The 17,752-nt window shown below is 43.1% G+C and overlaps 2 protein-coding genes across 2 annotated transcripts; both read left to right on the top strand.

Moving 5' to 3' along the window:
* The first annotated feature begins 1,087 nt into the window (after positions 1-1,087).
* On the top strand, positions 1,088-4,011 carry LOC119288235 (cysteine-rich receptor-like protein kinase 26). The gene is made up of 6 exons (XM_037567870.1): positions 1,088-1,273; positions 1,882-2,075; positions 2,153-2,411; positions 2,972-3,194; positions 3,269-3,392; positions 3,903-4,011. Exons 2-6 carry the CDS (start codon positions 1,911-1,913, stop codon positions 3,939-3,941), a joined length of 810 nt encoding a protein of 269 aa, XP_037423767.1. The 5' UTR covers positions 1,088-1,273; positions 1,882-1,910; the 3' UTR covers positions 3,942-4,011.
* Positions 4,012-15,821: 11,810 nt separating this feature from the next.
* LOC119284320 (putative F-box/kelch-repeat protein At4g22430) lies at positions 15,822-17,752 on the top strand. Its single transcript, XM_037563495.1, has 2 exons — positions 15,822-15,931; positions 16,386-17,752. The coding sequence occupies exons 1-2, from the start codon at positions 15,822-15,824 to the stop codon at positions 17,629-17,631; spliced, it is 1,356 nt and encodes a 451-aa protein (XP_037419392.1). The 3' UTR covers positions 17,632-17,752.

Here is a 17,752-nt window from a genome sequence, read left to right as displayed (position 1 = left end):
GCGGCGGAGAAGGTAAGAGAGAAAGAAGGAAGGAAAGAAAATGAGGAGGATGGAGTTGCGGGGTCGGGAAGGGTTTTGGATGGGCCTAGGATGTCGGATTCCTATATTTCGCGTGGCCGGACTCCCGCATAGCTCTCTCATTTTTGTCTCTATTTTACGGGAGAAATCATGTCGGGACTGACCAATAGACTAATGTAGGTCTACATAGGACGGCTCCTACGGTCTGGATAACGCGGTCGAGAGGACGCGCGTGGTTGGCGGGTCTACATTGAAGATACCCTTAACATAAGATACATCCGGAGGAGAGTAAATAAAATTTCCAAAAGCATTTGATTCACGCGCACCATGGAAAGGTAGTGTAGTAGTGCGTGGTTTCTTTCTCGTCTCAGCTATTTCGTGTTGCATATATCCTCCATCCTCCCTTTCTAGTTCTCGTCTGGATTTTGCTTTGAAAAGAAAATTGAGTCCAAACCGGGACTATGTTCTTTTTAATTAGGAAACCGGGATTATGGGTGGTCTTACAATGTTGGTAATTATCTGGAACCTATATATACTAGTAGGGTATGTATAATGATGGCATATGGATACATATACCCCATAACAAAAAGTATTGTCTGAATAAAAGCCCTCTAATTTGTCCGCAAAAAATAATACAAAAGGTACTTTAGGCATCTATATTGTTTTTTTCTTCCCAATGCAAAGTATTACTAGTGGGCCTCATCAAATAACAAAATGTAGACTCACACTACACATCTATCTCTACTCTTCACTTCAACTTTTGTTAGCTTTATGTATTGGACCATACTATTTTCCCTAAGCACCCGCCTCTTGTAGAGGATTCCACTGCTTCATGCGAATCTATTTCTCCTGACATCTGATCCTATATGACGTATAAGGCATCAGTTTAAGGCTATGCATTGTACAAGCACTAAGGACTAAGGTGCACCCGAGTAGAGTAAATAAAATTCCTAAAAGCATCAGGCTCACGCGCACGACGAAAAGGTAGTGCGTGGTTTCTTTCTCCATTGATGAGTCTCCGCCCACAGACTACAAGTCGTCCTCCTTTTCATTATCGGCACGGCCGCTTTGCCCCCTCGCCCCCTCCGCCTTCCGCCTCTCCACTCCCACCTCCCCCCTGTCAAGAAGGGTACTCCTCCGGCGACGGCGCCGCCTCCACCCTCCCCGTCAAGTTCTTCTCTGGCCCGCCCGACCCCAGCCATCCTTTGACGCTTGACATCCTTGGTCCGCGGCGCCGCATCCCCGGCAGAGAAAGGTACATACCGTAAGCCAAGAAGGTGGTGATAAATGGGGACTCGTCCCCTGGTTTTTGTTTGTGCTAGATCCGTATCCTCCATATATATACTCCCTCCGTTTAGAATTACTTGTCTCGGAAATGGATGTATCTAGAACTAAAATATGTCTAGATACATCCATTTCTGCGACAAGTAATTCCGAACGGAGGGAGTAGATCTAATTAGGGGATTCCTTTTTCTTCGACGCATTTTTTTTAGTTGCTAACTAGTAGTAATGGAGAACAAAGTCTCTTTCAGACTTTTCAGATCGAGTCTCTTTCAGACATCATCAGATAGATATATGCTACTAATTTTCTTCACATAGATTCTTTCTTTTGTTGTTGCTAGAATTGAGAGAAAAAGTCCGTCCGTCTCTTTCAGATTTTTTAGATTAACTTCAAACTTCAGATAGATACACTGATTTTTTTTCTGCAATTGCTATTTCTTCAGTTACCCAAAAGTTAAAGTATTGGTTTCAGTCAACCTTTTGAACCTGGTTATTTTCCAGGCAACTGAATAATAGCAGGTCCCAGTTTTCTCCTTATTTGCACATACGGCTAACGAACAACACTAATTATGCATGCTTCAGGAGAATAACACCTAACTTCCACAACCGAGATGGCGGATGGCGGCCAAGACAACGAACTTGCTGCTCTCGAGAAAGTGTTGCTCGACGAAAGTGCAGATCCTGTCGGTCTGCCTTTCTCGCTTCTCAAGGCCATCACAGGAAACTTCTCTGAAGATAATGAAATTGGCAGCGGCGGGTTTGGAGCGGTTTACAAGGTAAGCAAGCAGACCCTCTGCTTTGAAATTAATTTACCGGAGACAATCTAGCTGACATGGTTCTATGTGAGATGCAGGGTGTGCTTCCAAGTGGTCATACCATTGCCGTGAAGAAGCTCTTTGAGAGATTTGAGATACCGGACAAGAATTTCGCAAGTGAGATCGCCTGTCTTGTTGGGGTCAAGCACAAGAACACGGTGCGATTCCTCGGATATTGCTCCAAGACGCAACATGTGATGAAGCTGTTTGAGGGGAGGCTTGTCTGGGCAGACGTGCGGCAGAGGTTGCTCTGCTTCGAATACCTACCCAAAGGGTGCCTTGCTGACTTTCTCTCCGGTAAAATCAGATTAGCATTATACCTTTCCTTGCATTTCTACTTTGTAGTAGTAGTAAATGTCTACCAACTACAGTTGAGAGCATTTATTGGTTGCCACTCTGCTGAGCTTTGTTAATTCTTTTTGCACACTAAATGGTACTTTTCAGCCCTGTTCTTATACCACTGCAAAACATGCACTCTTCTGTTTGGACATATTTAGAATTCTCATCCTCTTTGCCTCAGAGAGAGGAGCTCACTAACAAATATCTTCTGTTGTGGATAGAGCTTAATCGAGTGACCAAACGAAAATTCAGAGCATCTCAATTTTCCAAGCCAAATATGTTGGCAAGCCCACATATTTGAACCTGAATTTTGAAATGAACTGGTAGTTACTTTTTCCTAATTGTCACAACCACGTTTTGGCAATGAGATATGTGTTTCCAGAACTTCCTTCAAACTTGTTATTATATTGGCTTTGGAAATTGGGCAATCATTCACAAAGGCCCTTTTTTGTTTCATTGGACTGCTTATCCCACTGCATATAGTACTAACTATTTATTGTATTGTATACTCTTCACAGATGCATCTTGTCGACACCAGTGGACCACATGTTACGAAATAATAAAGGGGATGTGTGAGGGAGTACATTATCTTCACCAACAGCGTATTATTCACATGGACCTCAACCCTCAGAATGTACTATTGGATAATAATATGGTGCCTAGAATTGCGGATTTTGGTCTATCACGGCGCTTAAGTGGAAGCCAGAGTCGGGCTATTACTGATCACAAGCTTGGGACAATGTAGGCTAGCAATCTATTTGAGAACTTTATGTTTTTATTCACTAATCGGACAAACTGCACCAATTTTTATGTAGGGGATATATGGCACCAAAATTCTTAAATAACGGAGAAATCACTTTCAAGACAGACATATATAGTTTGGGTGTCATAATCATGAAGATCCTTATGGGACATAAGGAGTGCTCCAGTGTTAAGGAGGTAATTATATTGTATGTGAAGTTTCGACAACAACAAAATTGTACTCCCTCCGTCCAGAAATATTTGTCGGAGGAATGGATGTATCTAGACGTATTTTAGTTATAGATACATCCATTTTTGTGCATTTCTCTGACATGTATTTTCGGACGGAGGGAGTAGACAACATGTTTAGAGGAAACCACAATCTTGTTGGAAAAAAAATTCAACGTGTATTCAATTAGTGTATCTAATTAACATTAGAATTTGCAAATGACAAGATCTGAATGTTGTCTTTGCAGTGATCTTCCACCCAGAACATAAAGTAAAATATAGCTGATTTTGATTTTGAAAGTCATTATGTGCATCGAAAGATTAATAACACAAAATTAATCAAGTGAGAAATTCAAAATTGTTTGTGATAGTTGTCCTTGCATTTGGTCTCTGGTCCTAATCAATACGTCTTTGTGTTTTTGTTTTTCTGTACTAAATGCATGTCGTCCTTTATAACTAACCATGGTTATCAAATTGCAGATAGTTGAAAGCTGGACGAACATGTCATCCATCTCATGATCATCAAAATGAATCCACTAACAAAGTTGATTAAGTCTTGTTAACAAATTCATTCCGAATAGCACGGAACCGGAGAAATTTCAAAGTGACACTAAGTTACCTCAACGGGGATATGAAAATCCTCAAGAATAAGAATATCATACTTTTTCTTGACAGTAGGGAGAGGAAATTCAAAACCTCTAATAATAATTGATGGAATTTTCTCAATAGTATTTATGCTGTGAACTTGGATTTGCTTCCTCGGAAAATGTACCGTATGCTCATTTCCATTAACATGAAAGATGACATTGTCTTTGTTGCAATCAATAACAGCTCCTGCAGTATTTAAAAAGGGTCTACCAAGAATAATAGACATACTATCATCCTCGGGAATATCAAGAATGACGAAGTTTGTTAAGATAGTTACATTCGCAACAACAACAGGCATGTCCTCACAAATGCTGACAGGTATAGCAGTTGATTTGTCAGCCATTTGCAAAGATATCTTAATAGGTGTCAACTTACTTAATTCAAGTCTACAGTACAAGGAAAGAGGCATAACACTAACACCGGCTTCTAAATCACATAAAGCAGTTTTAGCATAATTTCTTTTAATAGAGCAAGGTATAGTGGGTACTCCGAGATCACCAAGTTTCTTAGGTATTCCACCCTTAAAGGTATAGTTGGCAAGCATGGGGGAAATCTCAGTTTCAGGTATTTTCCTCTTATTAGTGATGATATCTTTCATATATTTAGCATAAGGGTTTGTTTTAAGCATATCAGTTAAGCGCATGCGTAAGAAAATAGGTCTAATCATTTCATCAAAACGCTCAAAGTCCTCATCATCCTTTGACTTGGATGGTTTAGGAGGAAAGGGCATGGGTTTTTGAACCCATGGTTCTCTTTCTCTACCGTGCTTCCTAGCAACAAAATCTCTCTTATCATAACGTTGGTTTCTTAATTGTGGGTTATCAAGACCAACCGCAGGTTCAATTTCTATATCATTGGTATTACTAGGTTGAGCATCTACATGAATATCATTATTAGCATTATCATCAGGTTCATGTTCATCTCCGGATTGTGTTTCAGCATCAGAGATAGAAGTATTATTAGGATTCTCAGGTATTTCTACATTAGGTTCACTAGAATTTTGCAAAGTCCTATCATTCTTCTTTTTCTTCTTCTTAGAAGAACTAGGAGCATCTACATAATTATTCTGATAACCTTGTTCAATTCTTTTAGGGTGGCCTTTAGGATACAAAGGTTCCTGAGTCATTCTACCAATTCTAGTAGCCACTCTAACAGCAAAGTCATTTTTATTATTTAATTCAGCGAGCAATTCATTCTGAGCCTTAAGTACTTGTTCAACTTGAGTAGCAATCATGGAAGCATGTTTGCTAGTGAGTTTAAGTTCACTTTTAACTCTAGCTACATAATCATTCAAGTGTACTATCATATAGGTATTATTCTTCAATTGTCTACCAACATAATCATTGAAATTTGCTTGTCTATTCATGAAATCATCAAATTCATCTAAGCAAGGGCTATGAAATTTAGTAGATGGGATTTCATCTTTATCATATCTATAGAGAGAATTTACCTTTACTACCTGTGTCGGGTTATCAAGACAATGTGTTTCTTCAACAGGCGGTATATTAAGACCATGTATTTCTTCAATAGGAGGTAAATTCTTAACGTCTTCAGCTTTAATACCCTTTTCTTTTATTGATTTCTTTGCCTCTTGCATATCTTCAGGACTGAGAAATAAAACACCTCTCTTCTTCGGAGTGGGTTTAGGAATAGGCTCAGAAGTTGGCTCAATTAGTTCAGTGATTTCCTCAGGAATTGGCTCAGGGAGAGTCCAATTATTTTCATTGGTCAACATATTATTCAATAGTAATTCAGCTTCGTCGACTGTTTTTTCCCCGAAAACACAACCAGCACAACTATCCAAGTAGTCCTTGGAAGCATCGGTTAGTCCATTATAGAAGATATCAAGTATTTCACTTTTCTTAAGAGGATGATCAGGCAAAGCATTAAGTAACCGGAGAAGCCTCCCCCAAGCTTGTGGGAGACTCTCTTCTTTGATTTGCACAAAATTATATATTTTTCGCAAGGCAGCTTGTTTCTTATGAGTAGGGAAATATTTAGCAGAGAAGTAATATATCATATCCTGGGGACTACGCACACAACCAGGAGCAAGAGAATTATACCAAGTCTTAGCATCACCCTTTAATGAGAACGGGAATATCTTAAGGATATAAAAATAGCGAGACTTCTCATCATGAGTGAACAGGGTGGCTATATCATTCCACTTGGTAAGATGTGCCACAACAGTTTTAGATTCAAGGCCATAAAAAGGATCGGATTCTACCAAAGTAATAATTTCAGGATCAACAGAGAATTCATAATCCTTATCAGTAACACAGATAGGTGAAGTAGCAAAAGCGGGGTCAGGTTTCATTCTAGCATTAAGAGATTGCTGCTTCCATTTAGCTAATAGTTTCTTAAGATCATATCTATCTTTGCAAGCAAAAATAGCTTCAGCAGCTTCTTTATTCATAACATAACCCTCAGGAACAACATGCAATACATAATCATTGGGAGAATTTTCATCATCACTATCATCAATAATAGCATCTTCAATAATTTCATTCGCTCTAGCCCTAGCAAGTTGTTCATCAAAGAATTCACCTAATGGCACAAAAGTAGCACGCACAGAAGTAGTTTCATCATAAGTATCATGCAAAGCAGAAGTGGCATCATCAATAACATGCGACATATCCGAATTCATAGCAGTAGCAGGTTTAGGTGTCGCATGCCTACTAATAACGGAAGGAGAATCTAGTGCAGAGCAAGATGGCAGTTCCTTACCTCCCCTCGTAGTTGAGGGCAGAATCTTGGTTTTAGCGTCTTTCAAGTTCTTCATAGTGATCAACAGATATAAATCCCAAGTGACTCAGAGAATAGAGCTATGCTACCCGGCAACGGCGCCAGAAATTAGTATTGATAACCCACAAGTGTAGGGGATCGCAACAGCTTTCGAGGGTAAAGTATTCAACCCAAATTTATTGATTCGACACAAGGGGAGCCAAAGAATATTCTTGAGTATTAGCAGTTGAGTTGTCAATTCAACCACACCTGGATAACTTAGTATCTGCAGCAAGGTATTTAGTAGCAAAGTAGTATGATAGTAATGGTAACAGTGGTAAAAGGTAAAGATAGTAATAGCAATATTTTTGGTGTTTTGTAGTGATTGTAACAGTAGCAACGGAAAAGTAAATAAGCGAAGCACAATATATGAAAAGCTCGTAGGCAATGGATCAGTGATGGATAATTATGCCTGATGCGATTCCTCATGTAATAGCTATAACATAGGGTGACACAGAACTAGCTCTAGTTCATCAATGTAATGTAGGCATGCATTCCGTAAATAGTCATACGTGCTTATGAAAAAGAACTTGCATGACATCTTTTGTCCTACCCTCCCGTTGTAGCGGGGTCCTAGTGGAAACTAAGGGATATTAAGGCCTCCTTGTAATAGAGAACCGGACCAAAGCATTAACACATGGTGAATACATGAACTACTCAAACTACGGTCATCATCGAGAAGTATCCTGATTATTGTCTCTTTGGGATTGTCGGATCATAACACATAATAGGTGACTATAGACTTGCAAGATAGGATCAAGAACACACGTATATTCATGAAAACATAATAGGTTCAGATCTGAAATCATGGCACTCGGGCCCTAGTGACAAGCATTAAGATAGCAAAGTCATAACACCATCAATCTTAGAACATAGAGGATACTAGGGATCAAACCCTAACAATACTAACTTGATTACATGGTAAATCTCATCCAACCCATCACCGTCCAGCAAGCCTACGATGGAATTACTCACGCACGGCGGTGAGCATCATGAAATTGGCGATGGAGGATGGTTGATGATAACAACGGTGACGAATCCCCCTCTCTGGAGCCCCGAACGGACTCCAGATCAGCCCTCCCGAGAGAGATTAGGGCTTGGCGGCGGCTCCATGTCGTAAAACATGATGAAACTTTCTCTCTGATTTTTCTCTCCGCGAGACGGAATATATGGAGTTGGAGTTGAGGTCGGTGGAGGTCCAGGGGGCCACGAGATAGGGGGGCGCGCCCTACAGGGGGGGGGGCCTGTCTTGTGGACAGGCCCTGGCCCCCTGGTGTATTTCTTTCACCCAAAAATTCTTATTAATTCCAAAAAGTGCCTCCGCGGATTTGCAGGTCATTCCGAGAACTTTTCTTTTCTACACATAAAACAACATCATGCAGTTCTGCTGAAAACAACGTCAGTCCGGGTTAGTTTCATTCAAATCATGCAAGTTAGAGTCCAAAACAAGGGCAAAAGTGTTTGAAAAAGTAGATACGTTGGAGACGTATCATACCCCTTCTTAGGGTATGGCTTATATGAAATCCCTGCAAAGATTCACGACATGAACATGTGCACCTGAGTCAATCCACCATGTAGATTCAGAAAAAACACATATAGAGATTCACCTACAAGAGTGATCTCATTCTTACCATTTTTATTCAGCCACTTAAGAAAACCTGGACAATCAGCCTTGACATGATTTGGCTATTTGCAAAAATTGCAAAGCCTTTCTCCAGCAGCATTTGTTAGGTTATCTAGAGTAGCCGCTGAAGGAGCGGGGCGTGAACAACTTGCCTCGTTGCATTGCTTAGGCTTTGGAGGATTCTTTTTGGAAAACTACTTTTTATTGGGCACATTATTGCTATGAGCATGGTTCTCCTGCTTCCTTTTTCCAAAGTTAACATGGAAAGCTTAATCTTTCTATTCACCCTTCATCACTCTTCCTCCTGAATGCAATGTGCAATGAGTTCACGTAGTGTCCATTTAGTTTCAAAAGAATTCTAGTGTATCTTGAATGGATTGAACTGTGGGGGTAGCAACCTAAAAACTAGGAGCACAAGAAGCTCTTCATTCAAGTCACACTTCATGGTTTTAAGCTTTGCCATCGCATTGCTTGTATTTAAAATATGCTCCCTCACACTTTCGTGCCCATCATATTTTGCAAGCAGCTTGTGTAAAAGCTCATCTGCGTACACTTCCTCTGAGACCTTAAATTGTCCTTTCACCGATTTCAAATATTTGGTGGCATTTTCTTTCGTGGGAATGGCCCCTTTAATCTCAGCCGAGATGGAGAAATTCATCATTAGGAGCGCCAATCTGTTTGACATCTCCCACTTCTAAACTTTAGCATCACAGGCTTTCTTAAGCTCAACATACCCAATGGCATCCTTTTTAGGTTCCATTGGTTTACTTTCCCTTGGTGCGAGGTCAACCTCATGCGAGCCGAGGCGCAATAGAAACGATTCCTTCCATATTCGAAAGTTGTTTCCCGTGAGTGGATCGATGTTCCCGGAACTACGAGGACATGGAGCTGTAAATATTTCAAAATATCATAAGTAGAGGAAATGAACATCATAATGAAATTGCACGGAAAATTAACCTATGTTGGTTTGATCAATTTTCATGCAAAAATTAACTCCAAATTATATCACCATTGGGCAGAAAATAATAAGGAATTAACGGGGTGATTCAAAAATGTAAAGCAACGTTGCTCTGAATTACAAAAGTGATCACATTAATCTCGTGTGTAATATCAGTTTTCCAACATTAATAATACATCAATTTTCCAACATTAATAATGCAACAATTATTGATATTACATGAGATGAACACAAATATGCCATAAAACGACACAAACATTAATTTCATAAAAGTTTTCTAAATAAAATTTCTTGTTGGTTCCATTTCATTCAGAAAACTAAAATATAATTTTCAACATCATTTCTTTCCGCAAATTTTTTATTTATAATAGTGCAAAACATTTTGGAAGATAATCATTGCACGGAAAATGCACAGAATAAAAAGAAAAATGCACAAAACTTTTGTTTTAGCCCAATAGCCCACAACTACCCATTATGATGTGGGCCCAACAGCGAAAAAAACATAAAAGAGAGAGGTCGTGATGGGACAAGACAACCTGGGCTAAGGCCCGGTTGAAAATGGACCGTTTATACGCCCGAAGGCCCGCCCGAAGCCACCCGCCGTTCTCATCCGCCGGATCAAGCCGACAGCTCCGATCGCTCGCAGCGGAGTGATACGTCTCCATTGTAACTACTTTTCCAAATGCTTTTGCTCTTATTTTGGACTCTTATTTGCATGAATGAATGGAACTAGCCCGGCTGACGCAGTTTTTAGCAGAATTGTCATGGTGTTGTTTTTGTGCAAAAATAAAAATTCTCGGATTGAGCTGAAAATTTACGAAGAATTATTTTAGAATATACAAAAAATACTGGCGGAAGAAACTACTGAAGGGGGGCCACCAGGGCGCCACAAGCCCAGCGGCGTGGCCCCCTAGGGCGCGCCCTGCAGGCTTGTGGGCCCCTGGCAGCTCCCGCGACCCTATCTCCAACTCCATAAATACCTATTTGTCCAGGAAAAATATCAGAGAGAATGAATCATCATGTTTCGCGAGATGGATCTGCCGCCACCTCATTTTCTTCATTGGGAGGGCAGATCTGGAGTCCGTTCGGGCTCCAGAGAGGGGAATTCATCGCCATCATCATCACCAGCCCTTCCTCACCACCAATTTCATGATGCTCACCACCAGGTATGAGTAATTCCTTCCTAGGCTTGCTGGATGGTGATGGGTTGGATGATATTTATCATGTAATCAAGTTAGTTTTATTAGGGCTTGATCCCTAGTATCCACTATCTTTTGAGATTTTTGTTGCTATGACTTTGCTATGCTTAATGCTTGTCACTAGGGCCCGACTGACATGATTTTAGATCTGAATCCTTTGTGTTTTCATGAATAAATTTGTGTTCTTCATCCGATCTTGCAAGTTATATGCACCTATTACGTGTTATGACCTGCATACCCTAAGGTGACAAAATTAGGATTTTTTCCAATGATTACCGTAGTTTGAGGAGTTCATGTATGCACTACGTCTTAATGCTTTGTTTCGGTTCTCTATTAAAAGGAGGCCTTAATATCCCTTAGTTTCCTTATGGATCCCGCTGCCACGGGAGGGTAGGATAAGATGCCATGCAAGTTATTTTCCATAGTCACATATGACTATTTATGGAATATATGGCTACATTCTATTGATGAATTGGAGCTAGTTCTGTGTCGCCTTAGTTTATAACTATTACATGATGAATGTCATCCAACATAATTATCCATCACCGATCCAATGCCTACGAGCTTTCACATATTGTTTTTGCTAAGTTACAATTGTTGCTACTATTGTCACAATTGCTACAAAACTATTACTGCTATCGTTACCATTACTGTTGCTACCGTTACTACTGCCATCAAACTACCATGCTACTGTGCTACTAATCACTTTGTTGCAGATATTTAGTTGTCCAGGTGTGGTCGAATTGACAACTCAGCTGCTAAAACTTGTAAATATTCTTTGGCTCCCCTTTTGTCGAAGCAATAAATTTGGGTTGAATACTCTACCCATGAAAACTGTTGCGATCCCCTATACTTGTGGATTATCAAGACCTTTTTGTGGCCCTGTTGCCGGGGAGCATAGTTATATACTTGTGGGTTATCAAGACCTTTATTGATGTTTCTCTTCTTCACAATAGTTGTTTGAACTCATGTTACCCTTACAAAGTGAAAATTGTTTCTTCTCCCACTTATTAATGTTGTTACCAATCTTGGATCCAAGGTCAAAAAACTAGAATCATTTTCCCCAAAATTCTACCTTGATGTTCATTCACTTTGTAATGTGTCGACATCATATGATCTACGTGTTTTAGCTTTGCAAGATCATAGTTTTGTCTCCGTCATCTCCTTGACAGGAATGTCGTCTCCTTGTGTGGATGAATCTTCTCACCGACTAATATATTTATCTTAACATACAAGCATGCCACCTCAATATGCAGCCATGCATAGGCAAAAAGTTACCTCAACATGAGAACATGCATGAGAATTTCCATTATTTTCATGCTATTTATATATACTAAATATTTTACAGCTAAAAACAATAAAACATAATAAATTTTATTTATTTATTGTTTTATTTCTCATTTATTACTCCAAATATTCATGTTTCATACACCAAATCTCAAAGAAATATATTGCAAAACAACCGCGCAACAACGTGCGAGTTATCATCTCGTATATGTAGCTCACAGCGAGGTCGGCCCTGTGCCATGGATTCCGGATGCCCTCCCTCCTCTCTCCTTTGTCGGCACTGCCGGCCAGAGTGGGAGAGGATGGGGGGCGCGTATGTGCTTAGTTGTAGGTTTTGTTTCCCTTTTCTTCCTCCTGGCCAATAAAATCGCATCTGGATCCAGATCCGCCCTCATCTCTGATTCTTCTCTTTGTTCCCGAGTCCCCATTTAGGGAAGCGCGGTGGACGAGAGATTTTTGGTCGGAGGCGGCTCCTATGCCGTTGCCGACCTTGCCAGATGCATGGAGCCGGTCAACTTCAGTTACTGGTGCTCCTTTTCTCAGTCTTCAATTTCCTTGCTACAGGGTGAGAAGTGAGCCGATGCTTGCGAGCGACATCGGTGTCTCCTCCCTCCCTTCTGCCTATTCTTCATGCTGGATGATGGAGATGGGTGCTGGTTTGGACGAGAGCTTCTCCAATAAGCTCGATTGGTCCCTGGATTTGCTGGAAGATCATATCCTATTCTTCTTCCATGTAAGTCACCGTGGTGGCGGGTGTAGGGGAGAAGTAAGATGGAGACTGAGATCAATTTTTAGGGGAGGATCATCTCCACCGGCGTTATTGGTCAAGCTGTGGCGCCTTATTTGGCTGCCTGCTCCGAGTACCTTGCCGGTGAATGTTCTGGTCAAATGGTGGCCATGTGAAGTGATGTTGTCTGGTCACATGCATCTTATCATTGTATTCCTTCCGCCCTCGATGCTGAAAGGGAGGCAGTGCTTCAATAGCTTCGAGTCCATCTCTTCCTTCTCCGGCAGGAGGAGAAGCGGTGGAGCCCCGGCCGTCCAAAGTGGTTTTGTCCCCGACGACGAGGGACGTGTATTGGAGCTGCTGTTGTTGTTTAGACTCGATTGTAATTCCAGATCTTTGAGTAAGGTCTTTCCTGCATGTTTCAGGGATCCTTCTGTAGTTTCCTGTTTTTATTTGGGTCTCTTTGTAAGATGCTCTGTACCAACGCTTGATAATGAATGAAGCATCCGGGGCATTCGTGCCCCTTCATGTGTTCAAAACAAAATGTAGCTCACATGAATGGGAGATATACATAAATATTGTTCATGGAAAATAATTAGTTCTACCCTGCGTCTCATTTGTCCTAAATGCCTAGTCAACAAGGTCCAGGGCGATCAACAAAAATCCAAGCCATTGTTAACAACAAGGTCCAGGGCAAATTGCCATTGTTAACAATGTAAAAAACGCAGGCACAACAAAGGCTAAAGTCAAACTATTACGATATGCAATAAAAGATCCTATTCTAAATGAGGCCGAAGCATAAGTGGTGGTTGAAGAACTAAGCTCATTTTATTTTTGTTTGCAGCTGTGAATAGTGCTGCCTCATTCCCCGCGATGTAATCATCCGAAACATGTTGGATAACCCCGATGATGATCAAGTCGTTGTTATACTAGCTGAGTCCAATCAATCAACCCTATAACAATGTCAGATCAAATGAATTTCAATTATGACGTTCTCAATCGGTCAACTTGTTTCATAATCACGACTTTGGCACCAATGTCAGCTACCTAATCTACTAGCATATCTTCTACATCCTTGGGAATGTAGATGCCAAAAAATTTACGCCTGCCTAGTTTGTCCACAGGGACAAATGTCTAGGTCAGACTATTGTCCCACATCACCTCAGTCTGATTATGCGTAGTGTTTACATATACTATGTACTGTAGGATGTGATTATTTCACTGATTTATGTTAAATATTTTTACTTCTTTACCTCTCATTATCACAAAATGTAACTATTATTTCATTACATCTGCGATGTTTACCCAATAATCACATTAATAATATCTAAAAACTCAAACATTACTTGCATACAATACAAACTTCCATCACTATAAATGTAATAAGGGAAGTAGAAAACCATATTGAAATTGTATTATAAAAAGAATTTTTCGGGTTATTTGTTAAAATAAATTTCAATGATCTAAGTATATGAAAAGAACAATAAATGACCATATCACATGCATCCATGTGTGGAGTAATTAGTTCCATTTTGTTAGAGATAACAAAACCATGCCATGTGCCGGGTTTACTTTGGGTGGTTTGCATATGGATTGTGGCTTGACATTTTATATGTATTATAGCGCGATTATATGTGTCTGTCGTGTTTTATTTGTAAATATCTTGATAGAGGATTCTACGGTTCACGATTCAAAGAAATAGATTGTACAAAATTCTTTTATTTTTTTCTTTCTTCTTTTTTATATGTTTTGTGACTTTACTGAGATTTCAGCCAGATCTAGCCACACATTTTATATATTAGATAATGGTTAATGAATGGATGCTCATGATGTCGCGGGGAAAAAGTAGCCATGTTATGTCGGCCGCAACTCGCAACCAGTACAGTGCCAACTCTTCGTCATGCCGGTTGCAGCCCACCCTACCCTAACTGCTCCGACACCACCCTCGTCGCTCGGTCACGCCATGACCTTGGGCATCGACCCCTGTACCGCCAATGACACGTCGGAGCAGCGGCGGTCACCCGGTTGTGGCACCCAGTGGCGGCGCCAAGGTAGGGGCGGGTATGGTCGGCCGCCCCGGGTAGACGGAAAAACGTATACGAAAAACTACGATTCGTTATACGTGGGCTAACGCAGATATCTCCGAAATAGAGTTTCCTCCCGCTTTGTATTCCAATGCAAACATCACCGATACAACCAGATAGGTGCTGGGACGGAAGCAGCACAGGCACGCCCAAAAGAAACGAAAGAGAAAAAGAAAAGAAACAAATGCCGACACCGGCGGATCAACAAAAACGAAGAAGCTTCGCGACCGCCGCGCCCACCGGTATCCTCCACTAAGCACCTATACTCCAGAGCGCCAATACCAATCAACACCTCCAAGAAGGGACGCGACGATGACGACGCTGCTGCCAAGAGTTCCCCCCGTACTCGACGAGAAGAGAGGAAGGGTACCTCGGACGCCCTCCAGGAAGGTCCGGTGGCACCCTCAAGTACCACCGTGTCGGAGTCGGCTCAGCCGACAGGGATTTCTCCCGATCCCAAACCTCGGGATATCCGGAGCACGCCACCAAACAAACCACCATTGTGTGCCAAAATGGTCTTGAAGCTTCCGCGCCGTCTCACCATGGCACCGCGGAAGGAGCCTGCTCAACGAAGAAGAGGAGCCGGGACTCGGCACAGCAGCATCATCGGCACGCGGGAGGGCCCAACCTCCACCGTCGACAACGGTAACCGACCGGACATGACAGCAGGAGGCCAGGAGCATACCGGTCCCGTGAGCCCACAGGTTTGGCCGGGTCTGCAGATGTCCGTAAAGCTCCCGCCTTTACGGTACAGAAGGCATGCTATCGGCGTCACCACCGCGAGTCCGAGCCGCTCCTCCTCCGCGCCACGCAGAGGATGTCGAAGCCCCTCCAATGGCCAACCCGCTAGGACCCAGATGGGGTCGGGAGGGCCTAGATCTAGGCCGGGGGTGTGCCGCCAGCCACCGCACGTCACCACGCCGCCCTGCTGCCAAGGGCAGCACCACCTCCTCGCCCACTGCCGGTGATCGCCGCCGGGTCGCCGGGCCGCCGCCCAGCCGAGCAGCACCGCTGCCGTCACCTGCCCCGGGAAGGGGCGCTCCAGGATCGTAGGGGCGCTCCTGCTGCCCGTCGTTTCCCCCAGTCGCGCCATGACCATGTGCATGGACTCCGCTACGATCGAGATACCAATGGTCGGTCGTAGCAACAGGAGCGCCCCTCGTCGTGGTGGCTCATATCGTTGGTTGGAGGCGAGGCTGCGGTTAGCGTTGGGTGCAGGTGCCCGGCGGCCGGTGATATCCGAAGAGAGAGTAGAGGAGAGGCGGGCTAGGATGGGCATCCATGATGGTCATGGCGTGAAATTTTGAGATGGAACGCAAGGATGACATTTGTCGATGAGTTACCGAAAGGAAATGGAAGCGGGGGTGTGGGCCCAGAGCCACGCGTCACCGGTCATCCAGTAGGGATCGATTTCCTGGAAGTGATGATCAAAACATTATGGAAAAAAGAAATATGTCCAGAGATTGTTTTTTGGGCCAACTCAACTATACCAGGCTGGAGAGAGTCCAGTCCTCGTTCCTTCCCGTCTTGTTGTTTACTTGTTCCCCACCGACCTCTCAGAAGCGAACCGTCTCTGGCCGCCCTAATCCAAAGGTAAGGTAGTATCTTCCTCGACTCACATCACCACCGATTACTATCTGTTTGACTTTTCCCAGCCAGATCCTCCCCTGCATCATACGCACGCTCTCCCGCTTCCGATCCATGGAGGAGGCGGAGATCTTGGGGACCAACACGAACTCCAGGCCGGAAACTCATCCAGGGGCGACGGCGGAGGCAGCTGGCCTGCTTAGCGACGATCTCATCCTTGAGATCCTCTCCCGCCTCCCCGTCAGATCCCTGCACCACTTCATGTGCGTCTCCGTGTCCTGGCGCAACCTCATCGCTGACCCCGCCAACCGCAGGACGCTGCCCCAGACCCTCGCTGGCTTCTTTTACATGACCATCAACAACAGGATCGGCCACCACTTCGCCAGTGTCTCCGGCGACGGCGCAGCCCCGTTTGACCTTTCCATCCCATACTTGCACAATAACAAGTACGGCGGCATCACCCAGTTGGACGCCTGCAATGGCCTCCTTCTCTACTGCGGCTTCAAGAAGAAGATGGAGAGTTGGGATGATTTCCGTTTTCTAGTGTGCAATCCGGCCACTGGGAGGTGGGTGGAGCTGCCCCCTCGGCCTCCTGTGCCCGCAAACAGATATTGCTGTACCACAGGTCTTGCTTTTGATCCGACAGTCTCATCCCATTTCTATGTTCTTCACTTTGAGCAGGCCGTTCCGGGAACTTACATCACAGGAGTGAACATCTACTCGTCGCAGACAGGAGCCTGGAGTTTCAGGAGTGGTAGTAGGATGGTTGAGAAAGTGGTGCCGCTCAATAGTAAATGTGTCTTCATCGGCGGTATGATGTATTTGATTGGCAACCTGACGGGCTTCAACAACAAGTACGTGCTGATGGTGGTGGACACGGAGGGGGAAGTGTGGAAGACTATACCTGTGCCGTACGGCCGAGGATCTGCCACAATTGGAGTGTCGCAGGGGTGCTTACACTATGTTGTAGCTTCAACGCTTTCAGTCAATGATAGTAATGAACTCCTAGCTTCTGGGATAACACTTTGGTGCCTCAAGGATCACGACAGTAAAGAATTGGTTCTGAAGCGTTCTGCCAACATCAATGAGCTTATGGGCATGATTGGGGAGAAGTACAGGGTGGCTGCGATTCATCCAGATTGCGACACCGTTTTCTTGATGTCATCTGGAGGTGATACCTTGGTAGCGTATGATATGCAACATCAGAAACTTCATTGCATCCTTAATCTTGAGAAAGGCATTACAAAACCGAAACGGTTTCTACCCTATGTTCCTCTGTTCTCAGAGTCATTACCAGATGCAGATGGGCAGTAGCTTTACCTTCAAACCACCCCTGTGCTTCCTCCCAAGAACCGTCTCTTCTTTCGGCTGAACAATTTTTCTGTATACTTTGGAATCTGCTTCAATCATGCTGCTCAATTTGCTACTGCTTACA

This window comes from Triticum dicoccoides, chromosome 4A (assembly GCF_002162155.2).
Source record: "Triticum dicoccoides isolate Atlit2015 ecotype Zavitan chromosome 4A, WEW_v2.0, whole genome shotgun sequence".
Classification (NCBI taxonomy): Eukaryota; Viridiplantae; Streptophyta; class Magnoliopsida; order Poales; family Poaceae; genus Triticum; species Triticum dicoccoides.
This window is presented reverse-complemented; position numbering and strand designations above follow the sequence as displayed.